The sequence below is a fragment of the Pectinophora gossypiella genome, chromosome 8 (genome assembly GCF_024362695.1).
Source record: "Pectinophora gossypiella chromosome 8, ilPecGoss1.1, whole genome shotgun sequence".
NCBI classification, from domain to species: domain Eukaryota; kingdom Metazoa; phylum Arthropoda; class Insecta; order Lepidoptera; family Gelechiidae; genus Pectinophora; species Pectinophora gossypiella.
In genome coordinates this window covers 10,819,560-10,838,389 of record NC_065411.1, presented here as the reverse complement: position 1 = coordinate 10,838,389, position 18,830 = coordinate 10,819,560, and the positions used below count along the sequence as shown (strand labels likewise).

Genomic DNA, 18,830 nt, shown 5'->3' with positions numbered 1-18,830 from the left:
ATAGGTGATTGCCGCAGGTGATCTTGGCAGGTGGTGGGCTTTCGGATCATCATGTTTTCTGATCTGACCTTCATTCTTTCAAATCACTAACCATTTACTTAGCTGCCTGCTCATCTATTGATCCACAATAAGCTACGTCTACAGATGTAAGCCGGTTTAAAACCATTTAAACCAATCCGTTTAAAATGAAAAAAAAGTTTAAATCGAAATCAACCATTTATTTCGGCTGCTGTTGATGACTGTTTTTCTTAATTATAAGTACATTTTCTTGATTTTACCGAGGTAGGGATATAACGGAGTACCTACTGTGTAAAGAATATTTGAATGTGTAATAAGTATACTGTTATTGATAATAATATACTTAACGTGTTTAGTTCTATAGGTACTTTCTGGTATTGATATTCTATAAACTAATAATACGAAACGTGACGTCAAGTGATCAAAACTTGTCCATAATGAAGTTTAAAACATACTTCTTTTACTGTTGTAGGCGAGTTTTCAACGGTTTAAAACGTTTTATTTGAGGTTTCAAACGGCAAAATTTGGTTTAAAACGTTCTAAATCGGTTGTTTTACATCTATAGCAACATCAAAAATAAAATGCTCCGAGCAATATGAAAACGAAAGTATCCTACTTAGCTTGTACATACTAAGGCGGTACTACTTAGTTATAATTAACGACTATAAAATAAAAGTCATATAATCACTGATAGAGTTTATTGTTTTTACTAGCCTGTTCAGGGCAATACAAGCCTGCTGGCATGAAAACACGCGAGATCTTCTTCCATGATAGAGCCAGAGAGCTGCTGTTTTGCGGCGGATGGTTCTGTAACAAAAAAAGAAAAATAAAAAATCTATACATAGACGCCGTACCGAATAGTGAGGGGGATGATTCAGCTCATAATTCTGAGTTAATATCAAGTGGGATTTTCCGTCGCAATGATTTTTTGTATATTGCAATGATAGAAACCATCTAGTATTAACCCAGAATCATGAGCTGAATCATACTCCTTAGTATTCGTTAGGATGTCACACTGGCCAAGTACGTACAGGTACGTACGGGTACGGTCACGAGCAATAATATGTATACACTTTGGTACCATGTCACATTAACTTTTTGACAAATATGTTAGTGCGACAGAGTCCTAAAGTGGGTACATTATATTGCTCATGACTGTGCGTATAGGTGCTAGAGATATACTATAAACCCATACTTAATAATAATGTAGGTATATCCTATCTTTTGTAGGTTGTGTTGGTAGGTAGAGCAACATGTCCATAGAGAGTTCTAATTTGTGGTCATGATTAATGTATGAATAAGTAGTTTCCGGCAACACACCCACCGCTTAAGAGACAAATCATTTAAGAGACAAACACATCAGTTAAAATCATATTAGACATTAAGATATCTACATTTATTCTTAAAGCAATAATAAAGTGTGAGTTGTGTGTAAGTTGAGACATAATGATCTAAGTCGATTGCTTGCAGTCTCTACTAAGGTTGCTTGTAAGAAATAAGGCCACCTATTCTCTAAAATACATCATCTAATTTGGACAACGGCTGACTTACATCGCAAGTACTTATCACTAGTTCAAATCTCGGCTCGGGCTCAAAACCACTGAATTTGATTCGTTATTAATTCGATTTCGTTCGTCTGCATCACCGTTCGATAACTTAATTTTGTTAAACCTCTGGCGGTTTGTATAAATACTCCTTAAATGTTGAGAATTGAGCAGTGGACTTTTATGTCGGCTCATGGTTTAGGCTGATGATGGGATTCTCTTAAAATGCATAAATGTTTTTGTCATAATTTTAGTTAAGTATCATAATCCTTTTCGCATAACGTTTTAAAGCATAATAGTACTTTCCCATAATAACATCTAAGAATACTGGTTTGTTACATATAACTTATTTTTGGACTAATATTTGTTGGTATAAATTTGATTCGCATATAAATAGGTATCCATAATCCTTTTTTAGACTAAGAGTATTTTGTCATAATTTTTACAAGGCATAACAGTAGGTTAGGGTGCGGCGGGGGTGGCCCTTGGGCCACCCCTACGCCGCCAGTATGTTTATCTTACACACGAAAAGTATACTGAATGATCACCAACAGCATGAAATAGAGTCATAAAATATAAAAAGTCACAATCATGAATCAAATGCAACCAAGGAAAAAGTAAGTTTCGGAAATGTTCAAAGTTGTGCCAAAACTTTTCTTATTCGGAGTATAGTTTTTATGCTTATAATACTTATGCTTATATGTCATTATTTTCATTAATTATTATGCTTATGGTAGTTATGAGTTTCAAAATTATGCTTAAAAAGTTATGACAAATTAATATTATGCGTAACTAATAAAAGAACAAGTAACATTATGCCATGGTAAATTATTACATAAAAAAATATGCGTAAAAATAGAGAACCGCTGATGATCATAAATTATGCAGGTGTATCAGTGACCTTTGAACAGTGACAATTGTGTCTATAAAGATCTACGACGTTTTCGCTAATTTAGCCAAACGTAATCGTGTGAATACCATACTTATTGTTCCTAGAAACGGAATGCCCAATGTCATTGCCCAAACCTACAACATCCAACAAAAACTGTAATTTGACACATCCTGCACGAATCATAGGGTTCCTGTGTTTATCGCTGCATTACAAATGTAGGTAAATGACAAACAAATTGTTTGACTGTTTGTTATTCTTTATAAATAGGTTATATAGCCATGATTCTGAGCCAGACTGGACGCAAATAAAATAAAATAAAGCGCGTTGAATTGCTCCGTAAAAACCAACAGAGGGTATGTGTTACGTTAGACGAAACGAAATTATTTCTTTGCCATTGAGTCAAAGAGAGATTCAGCATTTTGCCGACGTAGTTTATTAGCATTCCAGACTTATATATTTTTTTTATTACTTATTTAAACATTTATTGTAACAAAATATTGGTACAAATGTTATTAATTTAATACGTTAAACCCCGCAAGGGCTTGTCCCACGTCATACCAACAAAGTTCACTGGACATTTTAAGATTTAGACTAAGACTAACTAAAATATCTAACTGTCCTCACAAATATGGCTGAAGGTGGTCTTCTGACTCCTTGCGGCTCTGCTCAACCCATTACGGATTACGGATCTGAGTTTATTGTATGTATTTTAAAAGAGAATATCTAGGTTCGGTTTCGGTCGGTTTCGGTTTCGGACATGTTTGATTTGATAGTTTTAAAACTAAGGTTCTTCAATAAGATTAGTACTTAGTCAATCTTTTTTTTTTACGTGACTTATTGTAGATTTGCCGCAGATGTCATTAATTACTTGGCCGGACAAATGGCTGAAAGCTCTCACCAGGTACAACGTTTAAGACAACAGGCCTGAGGGTGCCCAGTTGAACGCGAACCTCGGCTCAGGGCGTCTGAGAGGAAAAATATTTGAAAGAATTAATCGACCCTAGTGGGTCGATAGCGATAAGCGCTGATTGAGGGAGTAGTCAATCAAGCACCTATTTTTAAATAGGTAATAAATGAGCTTCAGTGATTTTGCTAACTCATTCGCCAGTGGATCAACAAAATTGAAAGGTAGGTACTTCCCGTAGTCCTATGAGATAAAGAAAAATAAATGGACTTTACCGATAAACCTAGACAAAAAAAGTATCTTACGGTCACGGGTAAGCCTTTGATTTGTTATAGGTACCAATGCCACATAGTCAGGTAGGCAGGTAGGTACATATATCATATAGGCAAATATATCAAAATTCCCGTCATCATTTGCGTACATAGTATGCGTATGAGTTTTATGCCATATTGATCACTTTCCTTTGAAGGAATGTGCAACTATCTGACCTTTATAAGATACGTCCCTAGCAGGGATGTTATGGATATGAAATTTCGGATACGGATTTAAGAATGATTATTATACCGGATATGGATACGGATTTAAGAATGACTATTATACCGGACATGATTACGGATACGGTTAATAAATCCTCCTCCTCCTCCTATCGTGTGGGTTGTAAGGTGGATTACCAACCTCATCAACCCTGGTGTCAGAGTTATTATTGAGCCGCCAAAGGCCCCTGACATGGCTCATGTAACGATTACTTACTTACATTAGTAAGTAGTAATCGGGACCTACGGCTCAAAGGCTCAACGGCTTAATAAATTATTTCGGATTATCCGTTAGTTTCGGATAATTTCGGTTACGAATATTATTTTTTTGAAGAATTTTAAAAGGAAAATACAAATTTTAGGATTTATTTAGGTATAACGTCAAGTTATAATAATATAATATTATAACGAAAAAAACAAAGAAAAAAAAAACAATGCGTATCGGCACTGGTGTCTCAATTAAGCTCCACCCCTATCCGATATTATCCGAAACTTTTATTTCGGATTACTTATACTTTTATATACGGTTACGGATGACTTTTTATATCGGATATCCGATAGTTTCGGTTACGGATACGGAGCTCCCTAACATCCCTGCTCCCTAGTATATAACTATGTTTAAAGTATTCATAATTTCTTCTCTCAAACGTGATGCTATGAATAATTTAACGATTATAAATTAACAATAATATATTATGAACACATCGTTTTCGTGTCAGCTCGATTACGCATGTCTTACATGCGTTACTACTTAGTTATGACTTTCCAATAACTTGGGTACGTTCAAGGTGTAACTAGACGGTTTTAGATATATAAGACATCACGGTCCTATCGGGGTAGGCTGAGCGAAAAGTCTTCATTAGACAAACCTGTAGATAACCTCAATGAACTCGATAGTAACGAAATGACAATGATCCGTTATAATTTTCCCTTCAGCTTGTGGAAGAAAGATATTTTTTTGTATAAAAATCGATTAAGTATAGGTACTTACGTAGATGGTCCAAAATTAGATAGATAATAAATAGTTATTAATGAACAACATACGACATTGAAATATCAAAAAAATAAATTAATCTACTTAGTATCAAATAATTTAATGGCATGACATCCTCTTTATTAACCCTGAAAGGTTGTGTGGTAAAGATTGGAAGTAAGTTCCAAAGTTAAATATATAGATATGATTATATCGTAGTCATGATCAATTTGATCTCAGGCATTTCAGTTCACCTTTCTAACAACAATAGAAAATTGTTCTTTTATTTCATTGTTAGACTTCATTACGATAGCGATAGGTACGAAGTTTATGGTTGTTTAGGAATTGTAAATCATTTTCACTTTGATAACGGTAGAGTGCGTTTCGAATCAGGTGATCGTATTTGAACAGCTTCTAAAGTCAAGTCATGGACGCTGTGTATTGTAACCACGATTCTCGATTGCAAAATGTTAAGACTACGGGTACCTATTGCAATAGCTTCCACTTACCTGCACCGCTTTAGGGTTCCTCTGCTTAAGAGTGAAATACAGAGAAAAACTCAGGAAGAGCAACTTAAGGGTTATCGCCACAGACACCACAATTATGAACGCGTAACTCATGTTATTGTTTTAAATATTTATGCGTGTTTAATTAATAATTCTTTCACAAACAAACACTAACAACTGCACAGCCACTACTTACAACACCAACTGACTGTTGATTTTTTTATCGGAGCCGCAACTGGAATGCCCGCGAAGCGAATGCTAACAAACTACTAGATGCGACAGATTTTTTCAACTTCCTGATAAATTGGAATCATGGATGGTCAATCAAAGTCACGTCATTATCTGTGATGAGATAAAATAATTACTAACAATTATTGTATTAGAATTCGCTAGTGTTTTGTGATGATGTTGTTGAAATAATTTTCAAGGCTGTCTGACTGTAAGATGTAAAGCCAACCAAGCGGTTAAAACCGGTTGTTTTCGTTTTCAAACGTCGAACACCATTTTCAACGGGTTGAATTGAAATGGATAAAGACTATTACCATATAATAGTGGAATCGTTTTTAATGGATAGAAAAGACCAATAATATGTATAACTTACGTAGATATAAGTATTATTTGTAAGTAAAAAATGAAATATATGTAGGTACTTCAGCATCGTTAAGTGTTTTTTTTTTCAAATTACTGCTTCTGAATTAAATATGTACGTAGGCACCATATCTATCTCGTGCTTGGAAGTTACAATGTACATCACACACGCCTGAGCACCTTTATTTTGTATTTTATTAAATGTCCTATGGTAATGGTTAGGTATGTTTGTAGTTCTGTCAAGTTTTTCACGCATGGATAATTTAATAAAATTTCGTACTCAGAATGCATGATTGATTTTTATGCGTCTTACTATATTTAATGCAAAGCAACAATAAGTTGACATGCGTGGCCAAAACACCGCAACGAGGAATGTGAAAATATTGGCAAACTCAAAAGAAACTGCAAATAACCTGTTTCTTAATCTTTAACACATTTCAACACATTAATTAAGTACAAGTCAGCGAAACTACTTAAAAAGCAGTTATAATATTTATTGATGTCACTATGCTCGGCAGAATTAATTTGGCTCTCCTTATGCACTGCAAACGAAGTCCGCGAAACGAAAGGCCGCAGCCTTTCAGAACCCCGGTACGGACCCCGCCGGCGTGGTCGACGATTTCCCTCATTCAGCGCTTATCGCTATTGACCCACTAGGGTCGATTAATCGAGATATTATCCTCTCAGACTACGCTCTAAGCTGAGGTTGGCGCCCAACTGGGCACCCTCAGGCCTGTTGTCTTAAATTTTGTACCGGGTGAGAGCCCTCAGCGCTCTCCATTTGTCCGACCAAGTAGTTAACCATTTGCGAGGTTGGTAATCTACCTCACAATCCACACGATAAAAGAAGAATACTTTATGTAAGAAATAACACAGTTACCATAGTTTTTATTACGTACGCGATGTTCGTGTCTATGCATTCATAAGTCATGGATTGTCTCTGGGTTGCGTGGTGGCCTCATAATGACATTCGCCCATTGTCCGCGCCACTTCTACTCCAAAACATTGCTCAAAACTTTGCACAGCTGCCAGTTTCTATCGTCATGGATCTATTACTTTATACTTCACCAAATCAACTAAGTACTTATCGACAGATCGCTTCTCTTGAAATATATTGCATTAAAAAATGCAGCCAGTTTTTGTTTTGTATCATTAAGTATAGTAAGTAGTGAGTAGAATTGTTGGTACAGACTGTTTGGTTGTAAAGAGGACCGTGTAAAAAGTAGGATAACGCGAGGGAGATGGCGAGGAGAAAAAAATAGGTTAGGTTAGGCTAAGTAGGTACAGTCATGAGCAAAATCATGTACCCACTTTAGAACAGTGTCGCACTATCATGTTTGACATTTAATGAGACTTACGGTTTAATTTGTCAACAAAGTTAATGTGACATGGTTTCAAAGTGTGTACATACAGGGTGTTAGTGACATCGTAACGAATACTCAGGGGGATGATTCAGACCATGATTCTGAGTTAATATCAGGTGGAATTTTTCGTCGCAAAATTCATGTTTTTTTTTTAGTTTTTTTAAATTATTTTCAATTCTATACTTTTGCGATGGAAAATTCTGCTTGATATTAACTCAGAATAATCAGCTGAATCATCCCCCTCAGTATTCGTTACGATGTCACTTACACCCCGCACAAGTACATACAGTAGCCATACAAGTAGGTATGGGTGTTAGTGACAACGTAACGAATACTGAGGGGGATGGTTCAGACCATGATTCTGAGTTAATATCAAGTGGAATTTTCAGTCTGAATATTCATTAAAATTTTTGTGTTTTTTTTAATTATTTTCAGTTCCATACTTTTGCGACGGAAAATCCCACTTGATATCATATCAAAATCATGGCCTCAATCACCCATCAAAGTTTTCGTTACGATGTCACTAACACCCTGTATTAGTACTCGTGACCGTACCTATGATAGGTATCTACGTAAATGAGTACCAACTAATCGCGATTATTATACTTTATAAATGCAATAATTTAAAAACTTAAGTAGATTTCATATTTATTCCAAGTTCCGTGGGAAAAATGGAAAGATACACCTAATCGTACTTAACGATTGTTTCGCTATTAACTTTATTGTAGACCATAAACAACATTTTATGTGGACAACCATTGTGGGATTCTACATAAATTTATAAGTTATAAATACTTCCTACCGGTACCTAAATCAATAGTTAAGAATAAAAATGATTAAGCGGGGAGTTGTAATAGGCAAAGTCTCCCTAGACTTTGCCTAAGATGGGTGAAGAGCTCTACATTTTGATTATTTATTACTTAAAACTACTGTACCTATAACTTCTAGTCGTGAATAAAATTTCCATTCGCATCATCACTAATGTAAGAGCCACGCTCTTGTCGGTGTAGCATTCTTCATGCTACTTTTTAAGGAAAAATAAAGCAGTGGTTTCCCTTTTACAAAATAAATTTAAAAAAAAATGTTAATTTTCCATTACATGTTTTTAAATGCTTCATCCCGCACATCCGCAGCGTGTTGGAGTAGGTATGCTTCATAGATATCTACTCCTTGTGTTTGCTCGAAAAAAGATCTGTAGGTATACGCAATAGTAAAAATGTAAAGGCACTTTTTCTGTTGTCAAAGTCAAGGAAAAAGGTAAAAAGTATTCTTTCCTAAGCTTTCCTTGTAAAACAAATATACTTACTTAAATCTAGTTTTCTAGAAAAATCTCCGCCCACGACTGTTTTATCTTACATTTCATTTGCTGTTTTACATTTCCCTTCAATTTTATATGCCTGGAAACTTTTTCCTGCTGGAAATGTTCCGATCAAAGATCAAAAAAAACCTGCACTTAAAATGCTTGTTTATTATTTTTTTGGTATAAACTATACCTAGAGTTAGTGGCAATATTGAGCAAGGTAAGGTGATATAAATCTTCACGAAAAACAGCTGGTACCTATTTTGGAAAATGAGTCTTGTCTTCTGTACGTCCTGTTCTGCATGGATCTTTAGAGATCGCTCTTAGTGGTAAGGCCTCCTTTGGCCACCTTAGAATAAGTTTTTGCTGTAAATGTGTGTTCGATATAAAGTGTTATATTATTATTTGAAATGCATAATGCAATTTCATAGCCTCTGTTGATACCAGTAGGAAATGGGCGTGATATATGTACATACATAAAGTATGTATGTATGGATATTATAGTATGAACTTACGTGACCGGACTTCTCCGCGCTCTGCAGTGAAGAGGAGTTGATTATTGTTTGTTTGTAAATAATTGAATTGTGAGACAGTGGTGGTCCGAAGGCTAGAGGGAAAACGATTTTTCCTCACTAGCGACATCGAGGTTAATAAAAAGTGTTCTACTAGTATTTTATAATTAAATGTTACATTATGTAGGTATGGCTATAATATGTATTATGGTTATAATGGACCTGAAAGGAAAATAATTATAGGGGTGAACAAAATAGGCATCTCGCTCATATGCAACCCGATTGACGTGTGTTGGCAACGTAATTCAGTCGGGTTATTGGCCAATATACAAATTTGGAAGGGCGTTTACGCACACTGTAAGCATTTTATTATAAAGTCTCGTTATAAGATCTATTAGTGCATAAATTGTGTATTCAATCATTTTTTTTCTAGAGTTACCTGAAAATCGTTATCGAAAACTAAGTATTTCCTTTTTTGTTATCATTCATTTCTGTTTTTTGTTTGACGCCAAAGATTAGATAATGACATCGATAATATTTGAATCACTGGAGATAAAGTAAGATAAAATGTACTCATTTCATTCAAATATGACAATCATTACTTTTCGGAGGCCGACAATTTTATGACGTTGATAATTTGTGTTGATTTTAGCAGGTGATGTCGGGAGTCGGGAAGATACTTTTCTCGTTATTGTACATACCTCACGTTCACGTTGTACGTTTCTCAACTAGTTCTTGTATTATTAAAATTGCTTTACAAAGAGAATGAAAATTGCTTCACTTAGTACCTATGTCATAGTATAAAACAGTTTATACGTTCATAATCAAAGTTTTCCGTGTCTTGTGAATGTTTTAGGCTTGATCTGTTGTGTGTGCACACAACCGGGAGTTTTCCGGATTTTTGTGCAGCAACTATTACTTGGGTTAGGAAGAGGTTGAAGTATGAAGTTTCCAATAAATTTTATCTACCAGTAAAGACCTTCGGAGCGAAGACGGACAGTCACAGTGCGACTAGTCCACAAATTCAACGTTGCTCAGCTTTTTTTTTGACGTGACTTATTGTAGATTTGCCCCAGATGGCATTAACTACTTGGCCTGACAAATGGGGAGCGCTGAAGGCTCTCACCCGGTACAATGTTTAAGACAACTGGCCTGAGGGTGCCCAGTTGGGCGCGAACCTTGGCGCAAATGGGGAGCGTTTTTGAAAGAATTAATTGACACTAGAGGGTCGATAGCGATAAGCGCTGATGGGTCGGTTTTGTGGTCCTGAAGTGAAAGTTGCTCAGCGAGCTATGGAGTGGGCTATGCTTGGCGTCTCTCTAAAGGATCGCATCAGTGATGAGGCGATCTGGCAGAGAAGCAAAGTTACCGAGAGGATTAGCAAGCGGAAGTGGCTGGTTACATATTCTGAAGAACCGGCAACCGTTAGGGAAGACGGGTTCTCGAGTGAAGACTGCGTTTTGGAAAAAGTAGTGTAGGACGCCCTTGGACTAGACGGTTTGACGACATCCGTAAGGTGGCTGGCAGCAGCTGGAGGAGAAAAGTCGAGGATCGAGCACAAGAGACCTATGTCCAGCAGTGGATGAGCGTGATGAACTGTTGATAATGATAATATATAGGCACATAGTAATGGATACATAATAATTCAAGCAAGTAATAACAGGTAGGCAAAGCCCAAAATTGTAAGGAAACAACTTGGCTTTTTCATTTGTATACATTTGTATTTTACAATGAAACACAAAATTGAATATTTTTCTGTCGTTTTAATTGTATAAAGAAGAAAGAGAAACTACGTAATTATAACGTTAAGACACTCTTATGGATAATACTCGCGTGCAGAAAAGCTTTCACAGGTGGCATCCTGCAGTAAAGAATGCTCCACACGAAGGGTTAAAAATTCCACATTCAAGCGATTCATCTAAAAAAGCAATATTACATTTTTTCATTTGCGCCTATAAAAGTAAGTGCGCAATGCAAACAAATGTCAAATACCAAATTTGCTTTTTTAGATGGATTGCTTTGATGTGGCCTTTTTGATGCCCAGAACTTTAGTATTGTAGTTGCCAATTTAAAATCTATTATGTGCAATCGGGTAAATTTTACAGAAATTAAAAAAAAAATCTTCCGCCTGATCTTTTTGTATGACTGTGTGTTAACAAATATTAAAGATAATTGATATTTACGTAAGTACGTAAGAGTTTGTACTAAATGTTTTAGGAGCAAAATACTATTCGATCCTGACAAAAAAGAAATTTGGTGAGGGCGACACATAAGAGTTTTTAAATTGGCAACGACGATATGTTGTTTACGTACTTACTAAAATTAAGAAGTAGAAGATGAATCGATCATTATAGACGGCGATACGACTCCGCACCTATCACGTTGGTCTCACAGAAAGCTCGGTGAGGTGTGGGTACTTAGTTCATCTTGCGATGGATGTACCTCTGACTACCCCGATTGGAATAAAATCGTGAGCTTATGTTACGTATGTTGTAAGATGTAGGAAATACATAAGTGTGGTGAATTGGTGGGTTTTCTTGGTACACCTGTGTGTTAATTGTGTTTGCTCAGTCTTGCGATGGAGTCGTAGATGATCACCTGCGGCTGCAGACTGTGCTGGCTGCGGCAGCTCTGTGTGGACAGCACAGATGGCGCTATCGACACCCTAGGGTTCGGTTCCTCCTAAAAAGTAAATAAATACATAACAAGTGAATAACAACGTAACATAGCTCACGAGTATTGTATATATGTATATATCCCAATGGCATAGTCAGAAACACGTTCATCGCAAGATGAACTAAGTACCCATACCTCACCGAGCCTTCTGTTAGACCAACATGATAGGTGGTGAGCCATATCGCCGTCTATAATGGTCGAGCCAACTGTGTTAGTAGAAACTCTATTCTGCTAAATTTATCCTTGTAAAGAAATATTGATTGATTGAAATTTATCTTATTATGTTATGTCTCAGGTTTTAGAATTTCCATAATATGTTCTATGTGGGTGTATATATACTATACTTCTCTGCCTACCTTTTCACGATGCACTACTTATATGAAAAAACCTTCTTTAACGGAAGTATGTCGAATATTCATCATCATCACCAGCCCATTAACGTCCCCACTGCAGGGGCACGGGCCTTCCCTATGGATGGATAGGGAGATCGGGCCTTAAACCACCACGCGGGCCCAGTGCGGATTGGTGGTTATTAACGACTGCTAATGCAACCGGGACCAACGGCTTAACGTGCCTTCCGAAGCACGGAATATTCATCATCGTTCAAAAACGTTCTTATCATCATCCTTCTGCCCTTATCCCACTCTAGGTGGGGTAAGCACAACATGTATTCCTCTTCCATTCATTTCTGACAGTCGTCATCTCAGTACTCATACCTTTCACACACATATCCGTCTTTACATAATCCATCCACATTCATACTAAAAACTATCCTCGTTATATATTACATAGTTTTCTTATAGAAATCAGAATTACCTAACATTTAAAAAATGAAATACTCATATTTAAGTACTTACCTTATCTTTTGAAAGCAAAGTGTGTGCGATTGACGATATGAGAAAAGACAAGTTTATAATTAGAAACGCTAGCGTTATTATTTGAAATGCGTCCATATTTAATATAATAATTAATACTTAGTATAATAGGTAAAAAAACGTATGTGAAACTTTTAAATGAATGACAGACTGATAGCAAATGAGTGTTTAATTATTTATATCCTATTTATATCACTACTTGAAAGACCGATAAGTGATAATTTATCTATTTGTAAAATCCAAGAATCTTACAGATTGATGTATGATCGTCGCTTACAAATAGGTAAGCTGATTACACAGTTAATACATAATCATTGATATCTAGCACACAAAATAAGATTTCGAACTGGTAACTCATTATTTTTTTTGACGTGACTTATTTGTTAGATTTTCCGTAGATGGCATTAACTTCTTGGCCGAACAAATGGGAACCGCGGAGGGCTCTAACAGTGCCGCAATAGAACCGAGACGATGCAACTACTGAAAACCTAATGTGTATTCCACTCCATAATAGTTGCGGTCTGCCACAGTAGAAGGCTTCATAGCATTGTATATTTGTCTAAGTTGGCATTAACTACTTGGATGAACAAATGGAGAGTGCTGAGGGCTCTCACCATGCCATCTGCGGCAAATCTACAATAAGTCACGTCAAAAAAAAAGAGGGCTCTCACCTAGGGCAGAAAGCAGTAAGTATAAAGCGTAGGTCGATGGTACAGGTGGGCGAGGAATGAACAACGAGATTACTCCACACAAAGAACTTCAAAGACGCTTTACATGGAACAGTTCTAAGGGATGTGTAACAAATAAATCTATCAAAGACCGAATAAGAGCTTTATAAAATGTTCAATACATGGTCAAAGCAAAGCTTAAAATGCATTATGCTATTGTGTACAATAATGCACTTTGTTGCGACGGAATATATAGGAACTTTACATGACATAAATAAGGTAGGTTAGAGACATTTACACGACTTTATTAAGTACTTACTTTCATTTAAACTTATTACGATGTAGCAGTAGTACTAATTAAAGTACCTAGCTAAGTAAGTTTAAGATTTTGCACCGTGAAATGACATGTTAAAAGTTGTATTAAGTAGAGTTACTTTTGAAATGGTCATTTTTAAAGATGGATTTTCCAGGATACGTTCTCAAATTATATAATGGCTTTGCTGGGGTACATAATTTATTCAAAAATAAAGGATGTTAGTGACACCGTAACGAATACCGAGGGGGATGATTCAGACCATGATTCTGAGCTGATACATAACATAAATAGCCTATATACGTCCCACTGCTTGGCAAAGGCCTCCTCTCAATCAACCGGAGAGGGTATGGAGCATACTCCACCACGCTGCTCCACTGCGGGTTGGTGGAGGTGTTTTTACGGCTAATAGCCGGGACCAACGGCTTAACGTGCCCTCCGAAGCACGGAATCAACTTACGTTTTCGGACAATCAGGTCACAAAGTGATTTCGACAATGTCCCCATCGGGAATCGAACCCGGACCTCCAAATCGTGAGCCTAACGCTCTTACCACTAGACCACGGAGGCTGTTAACTCCTCCTCTGAGCTGATATCAAGTGGAATTTTCCGTCGCAAAATTATACTTTTTTGAATTATTTTCTTTATACTTTTGCCATGAAAAAATCCACACACAACCGCACTCAGAATAATGAACTGAATCATCCCCCTCAGTAGGTACTCGTTACGACGTCGCTTGCACCTCGTACAAATATGTACAGGTAGCCATACAAGTATATACATACGGGTGTTAGTGTCACCGTAACGTATTTAGTATTCTGAGCGGGATGATTCCGAGTTGAAATTAAGTGGAATTTTCTATCGGAAAATTCATGAAAATGATAGTGTTTTTTAATTATTTTCAGTTCCATACTTTTGTGACGGAAAATTCCACTTCATATCAATTCAAAATCATGGTCTGAATCATCCTTCAAAGTTTTCGTTACGATGTAACTAACACGTGTAAATATGTAGACTTCTCAGTATTTAGATCAGAATAATAATGGGTGGAAAATTTGTTGTGCCTGGTTGTAATAACAAGGGTCATTTATAGCCGTAAACAAAAATAAAAGATGCATAATTATGTCTGTTATCCATGAAATTAGAAGGTTAAACGAAGGCAACTCTGTACAACGCCGTCTTTATTTTATGGGGAACGTAGCCTAGACAGTTGTGTATAAAGAAGAATTTATAACTAAGTAACTACTTCATATACAGGGTGTTAGTGACATCGTAACGAATACTGGGGGGGATGATTCAGACCATGATTCTGAGTTAATATCAAGTGGAAATTTCCGTCGCAAAATTCATAATATTTTTTCAGATTTTTTTAATTATTTTCAATTCTTTACTTTTGCGATGGAAAATTCCACTTGATATTAACTCAGAATAATGTGCTGAATCATCCCTCTCAGTATTCGTTACGATGTCACTTACACCCCGTACAAGTACATACAGTAGGGGTGTTAGTAACACTGTAATTAATACTGAGCCGGATCGTTCAGACCATGATTCTGAGTTATAGATATCAAGTGGAATTTCCTGTCGGATAATTCATGAAAATTCTAGTGCTTTTTTAAATTATTTTCTCTTCCATGCTTTTGCGACAGAAAATTCCACTTGATATCAACTCGCAATCATGGCCTGAATCATCTCACAAAGTTTTCGTTACGATGTCACTAACACCTTGATAGAGATTGTATAGTAGATAGACAACGATACAGCTCACCACCTATCACGTTGGTCTAACAGAAAGCTCGGTGAAGCGTGTGTATTTAGTTCGTCGTGCGATGGAAGTACCTCTGACTAATTGGGAATTTAGAGGTGAACTTGTGTTAGGTAGGTAAGTGTCAATAGGAGAATTGGTGAGTGATAAATAGTGAGAAGGCAAATTGTAGTGAGTTTTATGTAAAGCTACACTTCGATGGTTCGGACGGTGAAAAGGGTTATAAAGTCAGGGGTTATAAATTAGATACCTATAAAGTTAATGTAGAGTCGGAGGAGGAAGGTTTATGTATCAAAATCAATTTGAGGACAAGGCAAAGTCGAAAATAAAATTATGACAATGGATGAGACTATAAGGCTTGCCCTGTCTATGCGTATATGACCTTCTTCCAATGAGTCTTTCCAAATACAACATAAGAGATTAAGGTATATTATAAATATTTTAGTTTCATTTTAAACTGCCGAACTTAACGCCTGGTGTAATTTCTTTGCAATATTCGTGATCCGAGAATTTGTAGTACCTGTAACCGTAGGCGCTTTCACAATAAATTAATTTGGATATTCGGATTTGCATTATTATGCAAAATACCTGTTATATAGTAAATATATTATGTAGAACTAGAATCAGGTCTTGTACTATATACAAGACCTGATTCTAGTGATAATATAGTTATCATGTCTTCTTCTATCGTTGTGAAGTGGATTACCAACCTTATCTACCCTGGTGTCAGGGTTAATATTCACCCGTCAAAGGCCCCTGACGTGACTCATGTAACGATTACGTACTTACATCGGTAAGTAGTAACCGGGATCAATGGCTTAACGTGCTTTCCGAAGCACGAATCATCTTACTTTTGGACAATCAGATGATCAGCCTGCAATGTCCTAACCGAACTAGAGATCATAAATTGATTTTTATTATTTGTCTCCACCGGGATTCGAACCCGGGACCTCCGGATCGTGAGCACAACACACAACCACTGGACCACGGAGGCCGTTTTTATACATTAAATATGTGTATATATTATCATGTTAAATAGTTCTATACAATAATTATACCTACTTACCTGCTAATGTGTTTGAATCTATCCTTAGCTAGGTTAGTAATAGTAACTAAGTAGTTACGTCAGGTGGGATTGTGTTTCGACCAATTGATATTAAACCGAATTTCGAATTTAATATCGATTGGTCCGGTCAGTTAGAAGGGATGGGCAACCGTGCAATTTTCTCTGTTTTTAAGTACCTACCTTTCGTACAACAAGTTCGGATTGTAGTAGAGTCCAAATAGCCAAAAAGCTTTGATAAGTAAACAACTGGTTTGGACTGAATTAGTATCATAGCAAAGTATAAACAGAAATAAAGATTTATCTTAAAATAGACTCCGCACACAGGTTGGCCGAAGTAAAGATAACCTGTCCAGGTGGGGTTTTCTCATCGGATCGGATCTGAGCTGCGTGCGTGGTGTTACGCCACAAACTATGGCTCATCTGATAACTTACCCCGCGTGCCCTGATACCTGCACGCGAGAGGGGCTGATGAGTGCCACCGAGGATGCTGTTCGAGTGGCGGAATACTGGGCTGAATAAATCTAATGCCATCGAAACGACAAGAAGAAGAAGAATAAACAGAAATATATTTTTGAACTCGGCGTGATTTTTCAGTTGGAATATAGAATTTGCGTAATACGTAATAGTTTTATAATAGTAAGGTAGGTCAGCAGCAATCTTAATGGTAAAATCATTGACTGTCATGATGATTCATGATAGAATAAACTGATGATTAATCGATATGATTCCACTGATTTCGCAGCTGTATTTTTGATTGATTCTTTCTCTCAGGTGACGCTCTGAGCCGAGGTTCGCGCCCAACTGGGCACCCTCAGGCCTGTTGTCTTAAATTTTGTACCAGGTGAGAGCCCTCTGTGCTTCCCATTTGTCCGACCAAGTAGTTAATGCCATCTGCGGAAAATCTACAAGTCACGTCAAAAAAAAAAATAGATTTTTTATTTTCTTACGATAAAACCTTGTGCATCCTCGCCTGACCATGTCCAAAACGGCCTTGATCATATGATATCTCTTAGGTATTTGAAAAACAATAATCTGCGATTTATCCTCAAGAACATGGCTAATGTATTCAACCCTGCATACATAAAGTATAATTTATAGTTCACTAGCATGTGCTCGCGTCTTCGCTCGCCTTAAAGTCGGGGTAACACGGGAACCTTTTCCTAAGCCAATTTGTAGCTTTCCACCATGAAAATTAAGGAATGCTCTATAAAAACCTCCACCTCCCCCATTTTAGGGAAGTGGGGGGTTAAAATGAGATAAAAAATAGCCCATGTCACTCTCTATCACTTCAACTACCTCCACTTAAAAAAGTCATGTCAATTCGGACAATCAAACAGACATCACACACATACACTTTCGCATTTATAATATTAGTATGGATTGTATTGTTAGTCGTGTTTAATCAACCTCTCTGTACTTGCTTTTTGAGGAGCTTTCCGGTGGACTCTACTAAGCAGTAATTAGTACGTCATGCGATCCTCATGCGATCAAGTAAAAAAAAGTAGAAATGTAATAGGTTAGCACTGCAACAACTGAACTGGGCACCCTTAGGATTACTGTCTTAAATGTACCGGGTAAGATCCCTCATTGCTCCTTATCTAATGCCATTTGCGGCAAATCTACACGTCACGTCCAAATTAACTATCTAATGCAAGATAGATCCAATCTAAACTTGTAAGTAGGTATGTACATAACATAACATACCTAGAATCTAAAGTCCATAAACAAACTGAATTAGATACATGTAGGTACCTAAGTAATTGTAGGTAGTTCCGCGGAATATTTTAATTTCCAGTCAATGCTTCTAAATACAACTTTTCTTTATCCAATTAGGAGTATAAAATAAAGCGCGAGTGGGTAAAATCGAAAAGATGGCGGGGGTGCGTGCCCACGCCGGACCACTTGTTGCTCTGTCGTCCCAGCAACCGACTCAGGCAGGATTACCTTGGTACTTAGGAACATGTTTACACGACTCAACAAAGGTCGAGCCGTTTCCAAACACCTCTAGCTCTGCTCTTGATACATATCTATCTCTTAGCGGAAACAGTGTATTACTTACAACTTTTGTTCTCGACTGTGTCTTTCTAAGATGCAACAGGTAAGAAAACTTTGGCGAAGTAGAATAGAGAATTTTCTTCATTGAGATTTCACTTTCTTTTGTTTCCGTACAAAAACTAAAAATACTTTTTCCTTGTATTAGGTAATGGATAGGTACCTATATTCCCTCCAAGAAGGATTTTGAGACCTTCTTTTTCTTTGGAAGAAGGAAACTTTTATGTTACAGTATACCTACTTTCTCTTGTTGTGACGTTAGATAGGTAGAATTCAAAACAG

General features: G+C 36.8%; 1 protein-coding gene across 3 annotated transcripts; it reads right to left on the bottom strand.

Moving 5' to 3' along the window:
- Positions 1-701: 701 nt before the first annotated feature.
- LOC126368812 (uncharacterized) lies at positions 702-12,839 on the bottom strand. 3 transcript variants are annotated; one of them, XM_050012972.1, is made up of 3 exons: positions 12,668-12,839; positions 11,733-11,816; positions 702-825 (listed from the first exon to the last, which is right to left on the bottom strand). In XM_050012972.1, the coding sequence occupies exons 1-3, from the start codon at positions 12,761-12,763 to the stop codon at positions 703-705; spliced, it is 303 nt and encodes a 100-aa protein (XP_049868929.1). In that variant the 5' UTR covers positions 12,764-12,839; the 3' UTR covers position 702. The 3 variants fall into 3 exon arrangements, 2 of the variants coding, with proteins under 2 accessions (XP_049868929.1, XP_049868930.1); XM_050012973.1 differs by lacking the exon at positions 702-825 and adding an exon at positions 10,525-10,664; XR_007566634.1 differs by lacking the exons at positions 11,733-11,816; positions 12,668-12,839 and adding an exon at positions 5,374-5,627.
- Between the last annotated feature and the right edge of the window lie 5,991 nt (positions 12,840-18,830).